The following is a 20,733-nucleotide window of genomic DNA, read 5'->3' on the forward strand; positions in this document are numbered from 1 at the left end:
ATGTATTTACAATGTATTTTGAATGCAGGGGTTATATAACATCACCCTACTTTATTTTTTCTATTTATCCTCTTTCACTATTATCCTCTAACACTATTAAATCCTTAACTGCAATGTTCAGACGGTAAAGGGACATGAGCTGAGGGCAGGGCAACGAGAACCTCGACTCTTGTCTCTGCTCGAGAGTTCAGGACAGTTCACGTGAGTATCTGCTTCTTTCGTCCAAAGTCACCAGCTTTGTATCTTATGGTTATTGCTCTCTGTAAAACACTAATAATTCTCTGTTATCCAGATATCCTTGTTTTCCAGATGTGTGGCAATGTCTGTATGTAGTATTGTTATGCAGAAGGTTACAGCAGCCATGATTTCCGAGTTGTAGAGAATGTGTGTTTGTGTTTCCAACGGAAAAAAAAAGTGAGTAGTGTTGCTGTCAGGCAGTGGGCAGTGTGCAGCCCATTATACAGCATTCCTCTGTGGTGTGACAAAGCTTAAATGAACCTCACATGAGCACACAGACGTCCTAACTGCATTAAAATTTCACCACACCAAACTCGTGCTGCATTCAGGAGCAGTAAATGAGACTGTGTAATCATCTCTACCTCACAGCAGTGTTTCTTACTCCAAAATGTGGAGTGAGCCAGACACAACACTTAAGCCTGCACTTAATTTGCTAGTTAAAGCTTGTGAAGAGCTTCAAGTACTAGATGGGAAACCCAGGTGTGATACTAATGCGTTATAGACATTTAACCCATTTGACAGAAAACATTTACAAGGTTTGGCACCCTTCTCCAGAGTGACCTACATTTATATCTCATTTTATACAACTGAGCAATTGAGGGTTAAGGACGTACTCAGGGGCCCAGCAGTGGCAGCTTGGTGGACCTTGGATTCAAATACAACCTGCTCTTCAGTAGCTCAACACCTTAGCCACTAGGCTACCACATCCCCACTTTTACACTGCAAGTACGAAGACCCGTCAAATATGTTCCTCTTTGGGGTGGATTGTGTCTCACTAAAGTGTGGACTGAAATAACTGCCCTGATACCACCTGAATTCCATCCACTTCCGTTTACACGCTAGCTCTGTTTGGCTGCAGTGAGAAAGCAATTAGACCATAAATCAACTGCAGTAACTCAATAGTGCTGTTAAGGTCAAACTGAGCTAAAGCACAGAGCTAACTGGTGCAGACATATGTAACAAAAAGTATTTATATAATCATCTAGTAATTTATCGAACACACACAAGCTCTGAATTCTCCATGCATGGATATTTTTAGTGATTTCTTACTATTATTTGTTCACTATTTTCACCATTTGAGTTTTATGCATGTATTTTCAGCCTTAAATGCCTCTTAGAAAACGGGAGTCTGTCAGGGTTTTTTTCCTACACGTAGGTGGTGACTTTTCCAGTTGTATACATTTCATGCTGAGTTTAGAGGAAGTTGGAGCATGTTTTGAGGAACACTTGTTGGGAAAAGCGTGGCAACTAAGGAAATATTAGTGTTCGTAATGAGCTTCACACTAGCTGTATGGAGGAGATGAAACTTGTCTGTGGTAGAAAATTATAGCCACAACACTTTTTTTTTTCTTTCTCTCAGCCCTCAGATGCAATGTGGGAACATGGTGCAGTTAATAATAGCATGTAGTCAAATTGTTTAGGTTTAGAGTTGCAGACAATAAAAGTATATGGGAATAAGTGCATAACTAGACAATTTGTACTAGGTTGTGATGTAACTTTTTTTATTAGATTATTTTGTAATAAAGAAAACCTAAAGTGTGGTTAAGACTGTAGATTATTACCACGTCTCCATTGGAGAAGGAAGGGAACTCGTAAGCATAAGACACAGCGTGTTTGCTACAGCCTGCACAACTAAACACAATCATGATAATATTTTAATGTTTATTGAAATAGAAATGAAGCAAGCTAAATCCTTTGGCAGATGCTATACTCACCTACTAATACATTGTGTCAGTAGAGGAGCAATACATGAGACATGCCAGAGACATTAATCGGTGTGTGTGTGTGTGTGTGTGTGTGTGTGTGTGTGTGTGTGTGTGTGTGTGTGTGTGTGTGTGTGTGTGTGTGTGTGTGTGTGTGTGTGTGTGTGTGACTGCACCTGAGCAAGCAGAGTAACAGCTCACAGTGATGAAAACTTTGGAGCATCATGGATAATTTGCCAGATCATGCCACACTGTGCAATGAAAAAGCACTATAATTACGTCTTCTCTCTTACCCATTCTCTGTCTAAGGTTGAGTGTTCTGGCGAATCCTGATGCAGTCATATCCAGTCCGGTACCTCAGTTGTCCATTCCAATCAATAGGCATTTTCATGTAGTACGTGGTAAGTATATTATTATTTTATTTTTTTATTTAAAAAAAAAACAATATTAATCCAGTTTTACTTTTCTTGTAGCATTATTATATTTAAAGAACAGATCTTCCTATTTAAATCCTTACAGGTCTGTGTTCAAGCTTCCTTGTAAATGTGAAAGCAAACATTTACAGAGAGCCTGTAGGAATTGTTTTCTTACTGTAGTACAGCCCCTAGCAACCTTTGCACATACGAGTCACAACTTCCTGTAACTGTCTCTTTTTCCCCCCCAGAAGCAGAGGAGGCTCTTCTCATTGACCTCTCCATAAGCAGTAAGAACAAGGGTTTCTTTTTTTGTTCAGAAACTATTTTTTATTAATATTATGCTTGACAGATAAGTTAGTATTTTATAAAGGGGAATGAGAGACTAGGAAAGATTCTATATCCTATGTGAGTCAGTTTAATTAGTTCTTTTATTTTTTTGCATGCTATGTCAGTTTACTCTTTACTGTCAGTAATTGACTACAGCTTATTGTATTATACGTTCTCAGAACAGGTTTTTTCCCTTTCGTTATGCATTGTTTAACAGCACTTCTCTCTTTATTTTGGCAGCGACGCTCAGGATCCGTATTCAAGGCGAGCATGCTCCAGAGCTCCTGCTGGAGTTACAGGATGATGAACGCAGTCACACTTTTTTCCAGCAAGTGATGAAGGCTAAGCACCAAGGTGAGGATTTGATTATTTATTAACTCATGCTTTTTAAAAAAATTTCCATGGTTGCTTATTAACCTGAACAAATGCAATAATCCTTTATAATGGCTCCAATTTGAAGTCTTAGAAGTACCAGATAGTTTTAGTTTAGCTTAAGGCTACGTTAATATGGCTTTTTGTTGTGACTTGAATTTTTTTCCATAGAACAAATTGCTTTGCCCTCTGCAGCTACATTTGGTGTTAAAATTAGACCAAGTGGTTATAGACTAAGTTTGCATACTTTAGATATTTTGCTTGAAGGACAGCCAGTGTTTAAAGAAATTAAAAGCCTTAAGAGCGGAGTTATTATGTATGTGTATGTAATAAAGCGTATACAGTATGATGAATCATCTGCATGTTGCTTATTTCATAAAGTTAAATACTCTATTGCAAAGACAGTGTTGTCAGTAAAATATCCTTTCCCAGAAAATGCAAGGCAGTGTCTAACATCCAAGGGTCTGTAAACAGCTTGATCAATCTTCTACTCCCATAATGTCTGGTGGCAAGCTTTGGTCTATATGTTTTAATTAGCTTCATTCTGCTTATCAACTTAAATTAATCCTATACAATTATACACATTCACAAAACTGCATTCATTTACCATGTAAAATACAACGTCCCCGCTTTATTCTGTAGTCAAGCTACATAAATAGCCTGTAACGCCACTGACACACCAGCAGGCACCAATGAAAATGATCTCAAGTAGATTGCAAATGTCAGCCTGGGCAGCACGTTTGCTTTCTATAGTCTGGCAGATTATGAAAGGTTAAAATAATACAACTGAGACAATATGGTGATTGCAGCAGTTATTAAAATAGATCATGGGTGAATATAGGCTAGTAATTTGTCATTAACTAAACATGTTTGCCATTTATATTTAAAATAACACGTCTTATTGTTAAACAAAAAATGCCTGTTGAAGAGGTGAGAGTCAGTCAGTATTCAAGAAACAGATCATTTCAATCTGTATTTATTGTTTATTACATGTTAAAATAAATACAAATAAAGTGAATAAACAGGAATTAATTTTAGAATTTGATGGAATATTTAACTTTTCTCCTTTCTCCTTTTTTCCATTGCTGCAGGCAACAAGGCTATTTATTTGTGCATTTGGTTAAAACGTTAAAAGAAATAAAATAGGATGTTTTGGACCTGGTTACTACTGCTGGTCATTTCACTTAGGGGGTTTTTACACCTGGTCACTTCATGCGTTTTCTGTGATCCGATAGCTATCCGATCGTAAAAAGACCAGGTGTAAATGCCCTCCGAAACGGTTTCGAGACAGATATCAATCCGATCGCTCAAACCACTTCAGGAGGTGGTCTGGGACGCATTTCAGATGAAACTGGACAGGTGTAAATGCATGTGGTTGTTTAAGCCACATACGTCAGCGCTATACTCCTCCCAAACGGAAGTACATCACTCGCAGGTGACTCGCGAGTCGTGCATCGTGCCAGGTCAAATATATTTTCCCACCAGCGCTGGCTCTGATCTTTCAGCCAGGTGTCTCGTTGGGTCTTAAAATGCACTGCTGTCGCCAGCGAACAGTAAATGCTGTTTTTTGTAGCAACTTCACACACCGAAGCATGTTCCATTTCAATTACCCCGGAAATGAGGTAAAATATATTTGCGTATTGGGCGGGAGTAAAAAGATCAGATTGATATCCGATTCGCCAAGACACATTTATGTGGCCTAATGTAAATGGAACAGTTTTAACAAATCAGATAGCCATCAGATCAGAGAAAACACATGAAGTGACCAGGTGTAAAAAGGCCCTTAAATAAGTCTGTAGGCAGATCTTAGTTTCCTGTTGACTTTTGGTCATGCAATGGTTAATTTAATTTATTAGTGACAGGATATTAATGACATCACTAGGAACAACACCACAAGACATCACCAGTAAGAGCCATATGTGCTAAAACTCAGACTAATGTGCTTCAGCCCTTTTAGTGACTGTAAATTGAAGGTGATCTTTAAGATATTAAGTGGAGCATTCGATTGCTGCTGTTTTTTTAATGGAATTTGTATTTTACAGGCTGTCCAGCATATTTAAGATGCATTACATGCTAATACTTGGTTTTACTTCATAACTGTTTGCCTTCATAATTCTTTTATTCAGGTTAATGTTTTTGCCCTGTTACTGAAAACTGTGCAGATAAGTCTGGTCATTGTGCTGTTTGTTTGCTTGTTTGTTTGTTTGGGATTTTTCTCCAGTTGATGGAAAAAGTTCACTGCCGAAGAAGATGGAGCCTGATGTTTCTGTCCCAGCTAAAATCTCTGTCCCAATCCCCCCTCAGAGAAGCATCTCCAAAGCAGTCAGCAGTTCATCCAAGGCCATGATACAAGGCAATACCAACAGTAACAGTCAAGGAAAGACTTTAACCTCTGGTACATACAGCACATTCGTTTTTTTAATCGAATACACAATATATTTTACCTTCCCATATTTAAAGAGGTTAGTTCATTTTTGTACATTCACCAGATTCTGTAGACTCTCCATGCCAACTGGTGACAGACTTTGGTTTTGAGGATCATTTTAACCACGGCTTAAGAGTAGAGGAAAAGAAGAACAGACAAAATCGGATAGTTGCCCCAAGAGAAGCCCCTCCTCCACCCACGCCACCTCTTCCTCCTCGGAAAGGCAGTTACTCTCCGTCTGTTGCCCCTGCTGCAGGCCTGCCTCCTAAAGATAGACCTCCTCAGCTACAAATGGCCACACCAGTTAGGCCAGAGTAAGTATGAGCAAGCTTCTCTTACTTTAAGGAAGTTTCTCTCTGTCTATGAGGTGGTTATAGTGTCTTATTTAATCCTACAGGCACAATCACACTACAGATCGATCCACCTCTTGGTCAAACAGTCCAACTACGCAAACCATGAGGCAGGCTATGTTAAGTAACCAGACAGGCCAGAGAGAGGGACTTCTCAAATACCGTTTAGGCAAGAAGGAGAAGGAGTATGTGGACATCAAGGACTTTAGGTTAATACTGCTTTTTTTGTTTTTAAATCATGGAAAATAATTTAGTTAATTTGTACCATTTCTTGCAAGGTTGATCTTTTTCCTTACATTATTTTCTAGGCTTTTTGCAGGCACTTGGAATGTGAATGGTCAGTCTCCTGATACCAGGTTGGATCCCTGGTTGTGTTGTGATCCTGAGCTTCCTGATATATATGCAGTGGGGTCAGTGTCATTGAATTTCCACAAAATTGATTTGTTTCATGTGCCTACATTTCACATTTACATGGTTATATTTGCAGTGACTTTCACTGTCATTTTTGAGTGACTCCTTCAGGACAATGTATGTTTTGGTTGGTTCTGTTTTTAATGCGATAAAAGAAAACCATTGTGGCTTAATAGGTTTCAGGAGTTGGATCTGAGCACAGAAGCTTTATTGTACATGGATTCATCCAGACAGCAAATGTGGGTTGATGCGGTGGAGCGGAGTCTTAATTCCAGAGCCAGATACAGACAGGTGAGTGACAGACCACATAGCAGCTACCAAACACGTTTTTATAGCCTATATTAAAAGACCAGATGTTTAGACTTGTTGACTAACTTGACTTACATTTTTAATCCTCAGGTACGTCTTATTCGGTTAGTTGGTATGATGCTGGTGGTGTTTGTCAAAAAAGAGCACAAAAACCACATCAGTGAAATTGCTGCTGAGACAGTCGGTACTGGCCTAATGAACAAAATGGTGAGTCAGATAATAAGAACAAATTATAAGGTTGAAAGTGCCAAGTATACATACATAATTTGCTGAGTGACTACTGAGTGATTTGTGGACACCTACAGGGAAATAAAGGAGGTGTGGCAATTCGGTTTGTGTTTTACAACACCAGCTTTTGCATTGTAAACTCCCACCTGGCAGCCCATGTTGAAGACTTTGAGAGACGCAACCAGGACTATAAGGAGATCTGTGCCCGCATGAGCTTTCACCTCATGGAGCATCCACCTCTCAGTATAGTCAAACACGAGTAAGTTTTTAATTAGTCTTCCTCACGCACAGAGTTTGTCACACATCAATTACGTTCCATTTAATCCTGAGGTCAAATGTATAACCCAGTTTTCAAAATAAAGATGTATTATTTCTAACAGATTGTGCTAATTTGTTTGTCTCAGTGTGGTATTTTGGTTGGGAGATCTGAACTACAGACTGTTTTTAAATGATGCAGCTCAAGTGAAGAGGCTCATTGCTGATAATGAGTTGCAGAAGCTTCAGGAGTATGATCAGGTACTTGCTGCGAGAGGACGTTTTATGTGCTTAATCAAGTAGTGAGGCTAAAAAGAGGAAGTCATTGAGGATATAGTAATAATATGGCTTCTCAGTTCTCAAAACTGTTTTGGGAAACTAATTCACAGTCAGCCACTGGAATTCCTTGTTGTTGTTCCTGTTTCCTTGTTGTCATATATTTTGCATGTTTTGTTAGATTTGTCTGAATGAAGAGAGTTCCTCTGCCCTTATGAAGACCATTGTTTGTTGCTTTCTTTTGGCAGCTGAACATCCAGAGAAAGACTAAACGCGCCTTCACTGACTTCATGGAAGGAGAAATCAGTTTTATCCCCACGTACAAATATGATGCAAAATCAGACAGATGGGACTCAAGGTATTAAAGTAGATCCAGGGTCATCACAGGTTTTATATATATTTATGCAAAACAAAAAAGAGCACGTTTGTGAGCTACTTTAAACAGGACAGATTTGTTTGTTCATTTGTTGTGCTTCTTTCTTTTGATTTAGTGGCAAATGTCGGATTCCTGCCTGGTGCGATCGTATTTTATGGAGAGGTAATAATGTCAAGCAGTTGAGCTACCGCAGTCATATGGAGCTACAGACCAGTGACCACAAACCTGTTAGCTCTCTTTTTAGCATTGGGGTGAGCTTCACTGTTTTACCAAAATTTTTATTTATTTTTTTTGCCTTTTTTATTTTACTAATTTTGTATTTTGTCTTTGTTGTTAACAGGTAAAGATGGTAAATGAGCAGCGTTATAAGAGGGTATTTGAGGAACTAGTTCGTGACATGGATAGGATGGAGAATGACTTTCTACCCTCTTTGTCACTGACCCAAAGAGAGGTGAGTAACGAGAGCAAACAACAGGATTGTGCATCTTGGTGTATACTCAGAGACTTTTGACCTATCCTGCTACGCATGCCAAGCACCTGACATGCAGGTGTGTACATTCTAACTGACCAAGTGCCGTAACTGATTACTGCCTCTTTAAGTAGTTGGTCTTCAAGTCGATTAGATAAAAATTTGATATAAAATGTCTGGGTATATTATGTCACTCATTCCTGCAAAAATGATCCGCATAACTGTAACTGTGAGAGATCTCCTGTGCACAGCCCTTTTCAAGTCATTCCACAGGATTTTGATGGGATTTAGATCTGTGCTCAGACCACAGGGCCATTCCAAAACTCTTCATCTTCTGAAGCTATTCCTTTGTTGAATTGGGTTTGTGCTTTTCTTCATCTTCATCTTGTCTTTGGTTTTGTGCCACCATACTTTGGTTGCTATAGCTTTCCATAAATCTCTCTTTCTTGACTAGAGCCCCAGTCAAAGATGATGATCTGCAGCTTCTTAGCATGATTCTGCCATCAGCATGCTTCATTGTGGGTATGATGTTTCTTTGGGTGATGAGCTGTTTTGCTTCTGAAGTAATCTCGTCTTTTACAATTATAAAAGACATACTATAACACATTTTGCCACATGGTTTTGTGGCAATTTAAGTGGGCTTGGATTTTTTGCAAGAGAAAGTGCACTGTGTTTCTTGTTTCTGTGGTTGTTGTGGCAGTATTTGAAAATCCACACAAATGTCATATATTTCTCTTAATTTCCTCTTGCAAAGACATCTGAAGTGTGGATGCAGTTTCCAGGCTTTTTTCCTGTTTTGTTTGCATAGTTTTATGTAGGTTTTTGTTTTCCTAAGCGTGTTGCTCGAAAACTATAAGTACACATTAAGCAGAGCCCAAATGACATAGCTTAATATTTACAGAAATGGAGTTGTCTTGTCTCAGCTTGTTTATTGTCCATGAATCATTGATCCACTTTTCACACTGCCATTATTCCTTTATTGGAGCATTTCTCACTATAAATAAGTAACGGCATCATTAATTGTCTGTATTTTTCTGATTACCATAAACATACTTTATTACTGTAGATGATCAAACTAAGTTGATTGCCTTGACAAGATGGTGTTTGGAGCTTTCTACACCTCGAGTAATACCGGACCATTCATTAAAGCTGCTGTGGTCATAACATTTCACTGAGCTCTTAATTCCACAAGTAAATTGCATAAACACCTACCATTTAAAGACATGCAGAATAAAAACAAAGACATGAGAGAAAACACAGGCTGAGATTTTTTTTCTTGCTTTAGGATTTAGAGATGGTTTACCCACACATGGCTTTATAAAGATTTCATCAAGAGACAACACATAATTGTCTTTAAGTGTTTTTTCTGTTTGTGTATTTCATATTGCATTGCCTTGTAATTTAAGGTCTGCCAAATTTTTAAAAATATAAAATTACATCAATGATCAGCATTTTAAGATCTGTGCTGTTGTCTGAAATGTTTATATTGGTTGATATTTAATTGTCAGAGGTGTCAGTGTTATTTAGAAAGGCTCTTATTTGTCATAAGGGGTGTGTGTGAGAGAGAGAGAGAGAGAGTGTGTGTGTGTGTGTGTGTGTGTGTGTGTGTGTGTGTGTGTGTGTGTGAGTGAGAGAGAGAGAGAGAGAGAATAAGAGAGTGTTTAATCTTGGCCTGTATTGTGTTTTCTCATTCTGGACAGTTCCACTTTGAGAATGTGAGGTTTCGCCAGCTACAGAAGCAGAGTTTTCTTATTACCAATGACGGTCAAGTGCCCTGCACATTTGCCTTCATCCCCAAACTCACAGACTCTCAGTATTGCAAACCCTGGTTACGAGCAGATCCCAACGATGGCGTTCTTGACCCTAGTGAGTGCCAGTTATTTAACTTGGATTTACTGAAGTATTTAACCAGAGTGTAAATAAATGACAATTGATAGCACGCACGAGGTCAACAGTCCACATAAGCTTGTGATATGACCCTGTACTAAAAGTGTTAATGACTAATTATTTATTTGCAGATGAGACCATGGAGATATCCTTGGAAGTATATGTGAGTAAAGACTCAGTAACAATGCTCAACTCAGGAGAGGATAAAATTGAAGACATCTTGGTGTTACACTTGGACCGGGGGAAAGACTATTTCATCACTGTGTCAGGGAACTACCTGCATAGCTGTTTTGGAACTTCTTTGGAGTCATTGTGCCGTATGAAGAAACCCATCCGCGAAATTCCTGTTACCAAACTCATCGACTTGGTGAGGGATAAACCACAGCCACATGCATCTAGATGTAGTAATTTATTCAGAGGGTAAATGGTGTAGCTGTACTGTATGAATGATGCAAAGAGAAATAATCTTACTGTGCCATTTTTGCATCTCCTACTTTTGTTCAGGAATTAAATGCCAGAAAATTAAACCTTTTTTTAATTAAATGCCAAAATCCTGACTAAAATAGATAGAGATCAGAAATAATGAAAGCAATTGTATTTGTGATTGCTTTTTTCTCCCTGAAGGTCAATTTCTTTAACTTATATTTGCTGTGTTGCAAGTACACAGGAAACACATGTAGTGTATGTGTAATGCTGTTGTCTTCTTTTTCTGTCAGCAATATATACATGTGGAGCACAAGACCCAAAATGGTACTATACAGTGATTTTGAAGTTGACAGAGTAAGGCTGCTCCAACTTCTTTTTTTTTTTGTTGCTCTGGCTATATATAGTAGTAATCTTGTGTTTCATCACCTACTGATCAGTTTATAGCGTTGCCAGTTTGGGCTGGAACTTTTTTCATGGTTTTATTGCCAGTGCAAATGTTCGTCTTAAAATATTGGTTGCAGAGAACATGCAAGGGATTTACTGAGGCAGCATGCCTTATGAGCGAAGGCAATAGGAAGCGATGCATGAGACAAAAACACAAGCTCAGTTCCTATACAGATATTTACATTATTATTTTCCATCAAGGCTGAACAACGTTATGATGTTTGAGTGTGGGTATGCGTAGAGGACAAGCCCCTTCTTTTTCTGATAGAATACACACCAATTGTGGATCAGAATAAAAGCACGAGATCCTTGGAGACGGCCCGTTGGATACAGTTTCAAATTTCAGAATTGAGTTGACTTTTCAATATTGAATCATATTCATTTCACACATTAAAAAGTGATTAACACTCTGTGTTAAACAAAGCTGGGTAGAGAAAATCACACAGGTAGCTGTAATTAGGCAAATTATTGATGTTGTACAGCTTGAATCAAAGTGAACTTTAGGTCTGAATCAGTATTATGTTGTCCATAATTATGACTTCCAGCCTAATAACCAGTTAAGACTAATAAAATGTAATGAGTGTGTATGAGGCTGGACGTCTCGTTTAAACCTCTTTCAATATTATAAATTCCCATCTATAAAGATGATAAAATCCAGCTTAGTGGGATTACATTCCTCTTAGGTGAAATATAAAACATGAAATCCCCTTTTCACATGGACATAAGTGCTGTACAGTGTCTTATAATGCACTACAGTTGTAGTGAGAGGTCATAGCTTGCACTAGTGAGGGTCACTGAATTGACATATCTGTATAGAGATGTAGACTTTAGTCTTTCTTTATGTTGTTTTCATATGCCTGTAAGTCTCCAGTATAGCTCACTACTCCAAAAGATTACAGCATGATCTAGTAACTCTGAATGCTTTTGTTCTTTTTCTTTGCCAGCATTTATCATCTGCATTTTTGCCACATCTCTTACATGCAAAGATGAATGACCATGAATTATCTCTTCTTTAATTTCTGCTTTTCTATTTTCTAAACTGCTTACCAGTGGTGAGTGAAAATGCTTACCCTCTCTTATGCAATGCTTTCTTTTCACTGTTTTTTCTTTCCCTGTCCTCCTCAATCTCCCCCATATGCATTGTCCATTCCTTTCCATCCAATAATTCTCGGGACTGCTTCACACTAAGGGAGAAGATAGCTACACAGAGAAGGTAAAGCTCTATAGATTGTGGTACTGTAAGGGCTATCGCAGTGTCTTGTCTGTCTTGCTAAATGGCATTACAGAATTAGACAGTTTGTTTTACTGTATGTGTGGTGTGATTGTTTTATTTCTGTGTATGTATCAGTTAATATTCTTGCATGCGTGGAAGCACTTTGCAAAGGTTTGTTTGCTTTGCGCTGTCTCCTTTAATACATTTTTCTTCGCAGTAGTCTCAGTGTGGTGTTCAGTCAGTAATTAAGCCTGTTTGGAATTTCAGTGCTTGGTTGTGCATGTCCAGTATATAAACAACGCTACTGCTTTATCTCCGAAACTCACAGGCACTGACATTACAATACTTCATGTGGTGTTTAAAGACTAACACCAGGGGGCTTCAATGGTCATCGACGGAAGAGCTTTTTCTTTGCCCTTTCTCATGTTTGGTTTGCCCAGAAACTTAATGAACTATGTTTTACTTGATCTTTTCTGTTATAGTCAGTCCAGAGAAGTGGATGACTCTGTGTAGCCATTGTCCCGGTTCTGTCCTGATTTATTTGTCATTAGCTAACATTTTTAGTCTGAGCTGTGTTGCTCTTGCACAGCACATTATTTAAGTCTAGCCACATGTTCATTTTCACCCGACATAAGATTAGAATTGTTTGCCTTCATTTTGCTCAGTTTTGATATTCCTAATGATTTGTCTGCTCCTGTCCTTTAATCACATGTCAAAATGTGTGGTACCCTGATTTATACTTTCTAACTAAGGAGTAGTTAAAAATAAACCTTGCACAAATAGAAGTGAAATAAGTGAACATATGCTATTTTTATGGTTTTTACAGTATGCTATTTTTATGGTTCACATGTCAATTACCCATCCACCAGTTTTGGTCTTGCCATTTCTCACTCATTAGCTAACTCTCGCACCCTTATCGCCAGGGTTAGGACGGGGGGGAACACGTGCTTCCTCTGAGATGCATGAAGGGGAGCAAGAGTAATGGCACCGTGTGTGTTTGTCTGTGTGCGCAAGTGAGAGAGAGAATGTAGGGCACGGCAGGGTGTATTTTTAAGTTCTAAGGGATACATTTACAGTGTCCACAGGAATGTGATATGTCTGGTATAAAAGAGACCTCCTTTACTCTAACAATCTCCTGTAAATAATATGTGACTCGCTTAAGCTCCCTCTAACCTCTAATGTATGAAATATTCCTGCAGGAATTAGTGATTCTTTTGTCATAATTCTGCACCTTATTATCAGCACAGTGTAAATTCAGGAAAAAACATGTTAACATGAATCTCCTCAGGAGAAATCCAAGATGAATTTCCTGCTGGATAGTGGCACCACTGAGGACAAACCATTAAAGATCCCCAAGGAGATCTGGCTGCTTGTCAACCATCTTTTCACCAGGGCCTGTCACCAGGTAAACCACAGCTTCCACATTCATCTGAGTCAACTCTAAAGCTGCCATATTGATATAGGCAAAAAAAATAAGAAAACCAATATTTGAAAATGGCATTCGTCATGCTCTTTTCTGATGATGATGTTGATGATAGAACTTCCTAGACAGAAGCTGCTTTGTACTCAGTGTTTCTAAGCATTAACCCTAATCCAGTCATACAATGAGCCTCATTAATCAAGATGGATACAAACAGATTTATTTGTGTGTATGAGCTTTAACAAAGAAATCTGGTATAATTGAGGGGAAAAAAGATTTATCCTTCTCCTGCTCCTGAGTCGGTGTAAAGTTTTGCATAAGAAAAGTATTTGATATTAACTCTGACTTGATGAAGGTCATACCATATAATGTGCCTGTATAACTTGCACTTGTATACAAGGAATATACTGTCAAGTTTAAATTGCTTATTTTTATTATGTTTACAGTAGTTAGATCTTATGGCTGCTTATCCAGAGTCTATCTAGTCTAATCCATCAAAAACATATCCTCACACTGTCAAATAGAGGTCAATTTAACAAGGTCAAGTTTGGCCTTTTGCTTCTAATGTCATCTGTGTGAGCTTTGCGTTTTCTAGACATGTGAGTACATTACCGTATGCAAATCAGATGTATCATGCATGCACTTGGGAATTTATTAATAATAGTCATTCATCAACGTGTACACGTGAGTAGGAAGAAACTTATTTTGTATTGAACATTGAGACCTGTTTACTTCTATAGGAACAGAGAACAGGACTTATGGTCACTGCTCTACAGTAAAGGCTTCAAAAACAGGACCAGATTAAAGATTCCCCAACCTTTAGTGATGTTAAACAAGTCCTAATGTTTAATATCAATAAACTCACTTGAGTTTTACTTACTCTTCTATATATGTACATACTTATATACAGCTGCTAATCCCCAGATCTTTTTACTACTTGATCAGATCATGCTTTAAGTAAAATTATAATTATTTTTCTAGGAGGACCTTTTCCAGACCCCTGGCCTGCAGGATGAATTGCAGAGTATTATTGACTGTTTAGACACCAGTATTCCAGACTCCATCCGTATCCTTTTTCTTTAGCACTGCATATTTTGCTTGAGCACAATGGTACAAGCACCATTTTTCTCCTGTACACGTATAATACTTATTTAATACTTACTTAAGCTAAATACTTATATAGTGGTGTGTGTGTATGTATGTATGTATGTGTGTGTATATGTATATGTGTGTATATATATATATATATATATATATATATATATATATATATATATATATATATATATATATATATAATTACACACACACATACTACCACACGTTTTTAATTTTTTTTTTAATTTATATTTTTTACTTACATGGCAGATGCTCAAATATGTTCTTGTTGATCTGAAGGTTTTTTTTTGTGAGATGATTATTTATCATATTGGTACGAACCTCTAGGGCTTTGTGATAATTGTCAGTAACTCAAGAGACAAGGTGGTGAATGAAAGGCTCTTTTTAGCTGGTTGGTCTTTTTACCTTGTTTCCGATAAAACATATGGTGTCTTATTTAATAAATAAAAATCTAATATTTTGCAAATTTCTGTGATGTAAGAGGAATAAAGCTTAAGCATACTTAAGAGAATAAACACTGGAGTGGTGATAGTGAAACCGCTTTGTGACGATTTGTATCAAACCAATTATTTGTATGATTATTTTTTACATCACGCCTCAGTGTTTTATTTGTTCCATATTTCAGGTTTATTTATTGTTCCGGGATAAAAATAGAACAAGGAAGTTATGTCCATATCTTCCTTTCACATCACTACCACTAAGTGTGAGCTTATTAATCTTTCTCTGCAGCAGCTACAGCCAGTACAAAGCATGTAGCTGTTAGAGAGTATTAGAAACATGGCAGTCAGGTGTTAAACCTGCTTTCCTCTGACATGATTTAATTATACCCCCTAACCTGGCTACTTTTGTGGTGTTTTTCTTTATGGTATTTTTTTTTTTTAAGAAAACTTTACTGCTTTACTTTCTCTTGCAGTCTGTCACTGCACACTGACACAGAGGTCCTCTCAGTCCTGCATTCTCCAGTTTTGTTAAATGTCTCCATGGCTCTCAAATTGCTAGGCTAGTGTGTGTGTGTGTGTGTGTGTGTGTGTGTGTGTGTGTGTGTGTGTGTGTGTGTGTGTGTGTGTGTGTGTGTGTGTGTGTGTGTGTGTGTGTGTGTGTGTGTGTGTGGCGTGCGTGAGTGCGTGCGTTTTGTATTTGTGTTTGCACCCTAACCTTGTGTATCAGCTGGCAGTAACCACTCAGTAGCTGAAGCACTGCTGATCTTCTTGGAGGCTTTGCCTGAGCCTGTGGTGTGTTATGAACTCTATCAACGATGTCTTGAATCATCACATGACACTCGACTCTGTAAACAGGTATAGAAGGATATTTGTAAATTTCCTCTAGAAGGATATTTGTAAATTAATTTAATTCTCTGTAGTTCACGACTATTAAAATATTAATGATTTATTTAAGTTAAACCACCGATGACAGAACATTGTTCAGTCATTACACAGCTGATTTCCCAGCAAATTATCAGTCATTAATGATATTGCACTGTGTGTGGCAGCCTGGGAGACACATTCATATGGACAGTTTCTGTGTAATGTGAAGCAATATGAATTTCTGTGGAAATGTGTTTCTCAAGCAGAAAAAGGCATTTTAAAGTGGCAGAAAATGAAAACGAAATTGCTTTTAAAGATTCCATTCTGCAGTTTGTACACTGTAATCAACTGTGTGTTCATTGAGAATTTGACAGCTGATGTTCAGCTAAGCTGTGCTAGTTATGCCCCTTAACAACACTGTATGAGAAAAGCAAACTTGGCTAGATAACCATTACAGCACCTTTACCTTTAGGCTGACAGTTTTGTTACAGGCAGAAAAAGGACGCTTAAAAAATTTGTGAATTACAATAGTACATAAATCATTTACTATGCATGTACACATGCTTATAATAGCTTAGCAACCACATGTAATTTACTTTTGTCTCTAAAGTTAGGGCCTCAGATTAGGAATATTCATAGAGTTTGAAGAAGGTCATTTCAGATGTACTGTATATCAAACACAATACAGCATTCATTTGATTCTCTAAGCATCGAAAATCGAATACCATAAAATTACCATTTAAAATGTCATCAAACTAATTGGATTATCGCTGTTTGTTTTGTTTCACAGTTAATATCACAGCTCCCCAGGGCACACCGCAACGTGTTCCGCTACCTGATGGCTTTCCTGAGGGAGCTGCTGAAGCATGCAATCGACAACAACCTCACTGCCAACCTTATAGGTATGTCAGCAATTCACTCTTCTATATACCCGCTCTAACTATTCAGAGATATTTTTCGGCTTCATTTACTGTTCATTTACAGCCAAATGTTATAAATGTAATTTCTGTTCTCTTCTTTTAGCTACTCTCTTTGCAAGCCTTCTCATCAGACCTCCACCAAACCTCACAAGCAGGCAGACCTCAAACGATCGGCAGAGGGCCAACGATTTCATCTTAGGCTTCCTAATGGGCACTGATGATGACTGAGGAGCTCCTGTGAGATCACAGGCCATAACCTTTTATGAAGGAGGTCTCTGGTTATATATGAGGGAGAAAGCGTGAGAGTGATTGAGTGAGTGAGTGAGTGAGTGAGTGAGTGAGTGAGTAGACTTTGAGCCCTTCCTGTACACCCATACCCGTTTGGGGGAAAATGGCAGCATCTCATTTGTACAAATGCTGCGATTGGCTCTAATATTATTTTGGTTTATTAGAGCCTTGTCCATTGCTTAAATAAAGCAGTTTCAGGTCGAACTGGTCTCACTCTGAGTTATAGCTACATATTATTTGGCTTTGAGGAATTTATATGAGGTTTTCAGTCTGTACCTTTTTTTTTTTTTTTAAAATAGACGTTTAACTTTTCAGAAATTTTAATGCCAAAACCAAAAACTGTTATTTGTGTGTGTATGTATGTGTTACCTGTATCTGAAGTGAGTCAATATGAATTGACTTGTACACTAAATACAACCAGTAAGTACAATTTTGACTGATTTGACAGAAATCATGAGTGTTGTGGCACCTTTCTTTAATTGCCCCAATATAGTTAGAAGTGGACTGTGTGAGTTTACCATGTAACTACAGAGAGACTGTTTCTCTCAGTTTGGTATTATTGGGTGGGGTTCTATTATTCTTCCGGTGTCTTAGACAATTGTTTGAATTTTGAAGGAAGGATTTTTGTGGCAGTGAATCACAGCGAGTCACAGTGGTGTTTATCCGTTGTAGTGTAAACATTTATTTATATATTAGGTTCTTTTACTATATTGGTAATTTTTTCCACCACTTGACCTTGGGGATTTCTCAAAGCTTAGTAAGATATCCCACCTCAATCATATTCTGTACATTGAAATTTGCTTTTAGACCCATCAGTCCTTGTTCATCATGTATATCTGTATAACTGAATGCTCTAGCTCCTTCATAGCTGAATTCAGCTTTTTCTGGCCAGTGCTGCTAAAGTGCTATTAAACATTGTGACCATGAACCTGGATCCCTCACACTGTGGTTCAGCCGGACACTTTACACTCCAGAGAGCTGTGGTGTATTAGAGCTGTGGACTCTCTTGTTCATTTTCCGCATATTTCTGATGGTTTATTCAAAGTCCAGCTATGAGCTTTCTGGTTGTCAAAGTCATGTCTTCTTGATGTCTTACCCGATGTAAATGTTTACTCTTGTTACATAATGGGTGTTTTCTGTGTCTTCTTCACTTTTAACACTGGTGCAAAATGTCTCCTTTTATTTTAATATTGATCCTATCTGTGCAATAACCTAAACCCTGCAAAACTGTATAATATAATCATTAGAGGAATTTTCTTTTGTCTATTGTTCCTTCAATAGAAATGTCTACACCCTAAATAGTCTCTTGGGGTGTTGCTTGAACATTTACATATACTGTATATAGCTCTCTAATCCATGTATGCAAATTCTATCTTTAGTCATTTCTGTATTCCGGTCCATATTAAAGCCTGTGTTTAGGTTTGTCATGAAATATTACTTAGAATTCTAGATCCTAATCCTGCATACTGCTAATGAGTTAACCCAAGGGTCACTGAATCAGTTCCTAATTATATTTTTAGGCTGAAGAGGAAATGAGATCACTTTGACCTGACTTGATGTAGTTTGATTAGTTATTTGATTTGTACTGTGCTGTGACATTTACTGATTACAGGTCAGGATTTATGTAGCATAGCAACAACATAATCTGAGATAATCTGCCACGTTACGTTGGTAAGAAACCAACTTGAACAGTAAAACCTGTTGTCCCTGAAGTTAGCAATGCAAGACATTTGTGGTATGCCAGCTATGTTAGAGCAAGGAATGAAAGGTCATTGATATTATCAATGGACATGTTTTCACCGATCTTGTTTCCACAGCTTAAATTGAAAAACTAAAAGAGAAGTATAAGCTATTGCTGTCTCCAAAACCTTTTACCATAACACTGTAAAAATCTTGATCCAATGCCACCAGACTCTCTGCTTTCACATTCAGCTTCTGTAAATTGCCACAGACACAGACATGCTGATCTTTACTGTCTGACCAATTATCCATGTCTAGCATTTTTTTCTAAACCTGTGTCTCTGGATAAATTTAGTCACTAGGCCTCTTATTTTGAAACTTCCTCTAAAATAGAGATCATGGATAGATTCCTGAAAAGGGTACAGCAGTCAGCTTCTGCTTTCCTCAAAGTGTGAAGCACTTGCTCAGCTTTGCCAGAGCTTGTCGACTCTGGTTGGGAGACGCTTTAGTGCTCAGAGACCTGAGATTTGAATTTAAATGTTCTTTATATGGAAGTCTGCTTTCTGATATGATGACTATGTTCCTACTCATCAAGCTCCATGGGAAAATAGAATTGGAAGGTTGCTGATTTGTATTGTCTCCTGTCATGCATTCTTTTTCTGTTTTCATGGGTTGGGTTCTGCACTGATTCGTCTTCTAATTATGGTACAAATGCAACTTGCACTTCTGTTTTTTGTTTGTTTGTTTGTTTTTTGTATTTTTTAACTTATTTAATGGAAATAAAATATTCAAACCTAACATTGTGATTGTATAAGTCATTTGAGTTCATACTCATGATGTAATTTCTTTCCTAAGAGGCACCAGGATTAGTGTCATTTTAAATTGATTGCAAAATGTAGCCTTGGGTTATAAATTTGGGTTTTGGTGTTTCAATGTGGTTTTAGTTTAGTGTTTAACCTATATGAACATACCTTTTTGTGTTGCAGTGGATTTCAATGTGGTGTAGTTCAAATTGTTCATGTTTGTCTGTAAGAAGATAATGAGTCTTTGGAAGACTGCTGTTATTGTGAGAAGAGAAATTGGCAGCTAGAAATCAGACCTCATTGTCCCTTAGTCTGGAGGCCATGACTGAGAGACTAAGCAGAGAGTGAGAGAGTGTTTACGTTTAAGGCGACTTACATTTTTTTTTATCTTACTTTTATTCAACTAAGCAACTGAGGGTTAAGGGCCATGCTTAGGAACCCAGTTGTAGCAGTTTGGTGGACCTACAATTGCAACACCTTAACCATTAGGCTACCACATCCCCCTGGAGTGTTTAAACATATCAGAACTATGCATGCAATGGGTTAAGAACTATGCATGCAAACGAGTGGTTAAGGTGTTGGGCTACCAATCGGAAGGTTGTAAGTTCGATTCCTATGTCCACCAGGTTCCCACTGCCGGGCCCTTGAGCAAGGCCGTTAGCCCTCAATTGCTCAGTTGTATAAAAATGAGAGACAGTAAAAAAAAAAAGTTGCTCTGGATAAGGGAATCTGCTAAATAATGTAAAAGTGTAAAAAAAAAAAAAAAAAAAAGAAATGCATGCGTGTCTTGTATACATGTATTGGATCACACACACACACACACATATATATATATATATATATATATATATATATATATATATATATATATATATATATATATATGTATGTATGTATAGTTGTCCCTCTGTGATGCAGGAAATGCAGTCAGACAATGTTTAAATATTAAAAGAAATGAAGGTCAAATGCTAGTCTTTGTATAGTGCTCTCTATTCTCTATTACATGGACTCGACATTGTTGCTGTTGCAGGGTTGTTTCTCCTGTGTGAAACATTTAGCTTCTGATACCATTCCT

At 37.7% G+C, this 20,733-nt stretch overlaps 1 protein-coding gene across 5 annotated transcripts in view; it reads left to right on the plus strand.

Moving 5' to 3' along the window:
* ocrl (OCRL inositol polyphosphate-5-phosphatase) overlaps nucleotides 1-19,653 on the plus strand; it is a 21,857-nt gene extending 2,204 nt beyond the window's left edge. The window contains exons 2-24 of one of the 5 annotated variants that reach the window (XM_047802302.1): nucleotides 122-201; nucleotides 2,250-2,341; nucleotides 2,608-2,643; nucleotides 2,924-3,037; nucleotides 5,277-5,450; nucleotides 5,545-5,794; nucleotides 5,878-6,039; nucleotides 6,139-6,240; nucleotides 6,418-6,532; nucleotides 6,641-6,757; nucleotides 6,856-7,037; nucleotides 7,183-7,294; nucleotides 7,558-7,667; nucleotides 7,801-7,936; nucleotides 8,026-8,136; nucleotides 9,855-10,020; nucleotides 10,173-10,408; nucleotides 12,101-12,124; nucleotides 13,413-13,529; nucleotides 14,526-14,610; nucleotides 15,831-15,958; nucleotides 16,758-16,869; nucleotides 16,991-19,653. In XM_047802302.1, coding sequence (XP_047658258.1) covers nucleotides 122-201; nucleotides 2,250-2,341; nucleotides 2,608-2,643; nucleotides 2,924-3,037; nucleotides 5,277-5,450; nucleotides 5,545-5,794; nucleotides 5,878-6,039; nucleotides 6,139-6,240; nucleotides 6,418-6,532; nucleotides 6,641-6,757; nucleotides 6,856-7,037; nucleotides 7,183-7,294; nucleotides 7,558-7,667; nucleotides 7,801-7,936; nucleotides 8,026-8,136; nucleotides 9,855-10,020; nucleotides 10,173-10,408; nucleotides 12,101-12,124; nucleotides 13,413-13,529; nucleotides 14,526-14,610; nucleotides 15,831-15,958; nucleotides 16,758-16,869; nucleotides 16,991-17,115 — 2,886 coding nt within the window. In that variant the 3' untranslated portion in view covers nucleotides 17,116-19,653. The other 4 variants (XM_047802301.1, XM_047802304.1, XM_047802303.1 and 1 more) reach the window with 4 other exon arrangements.
* The last annotated feature ends 1,080 nt before the right edge of the window (nucleotides 19,654-20,733 follow it).

This window comes from Tachysurus fulvidraco, chromosome 17 (assembly GCF_022655615.1).
Source record: "Tachysurus fulvidraco isolate hzauxx_2018 chromosome 17, HZAU_PFXX_2.0, whole genome shotgun sequence".
NCBI lineage: Eukaryota > Metazoa > Chordata > Actinopteri > Siluriformes > Bagridae > Tachysurus > Tachysurus fulvidraco.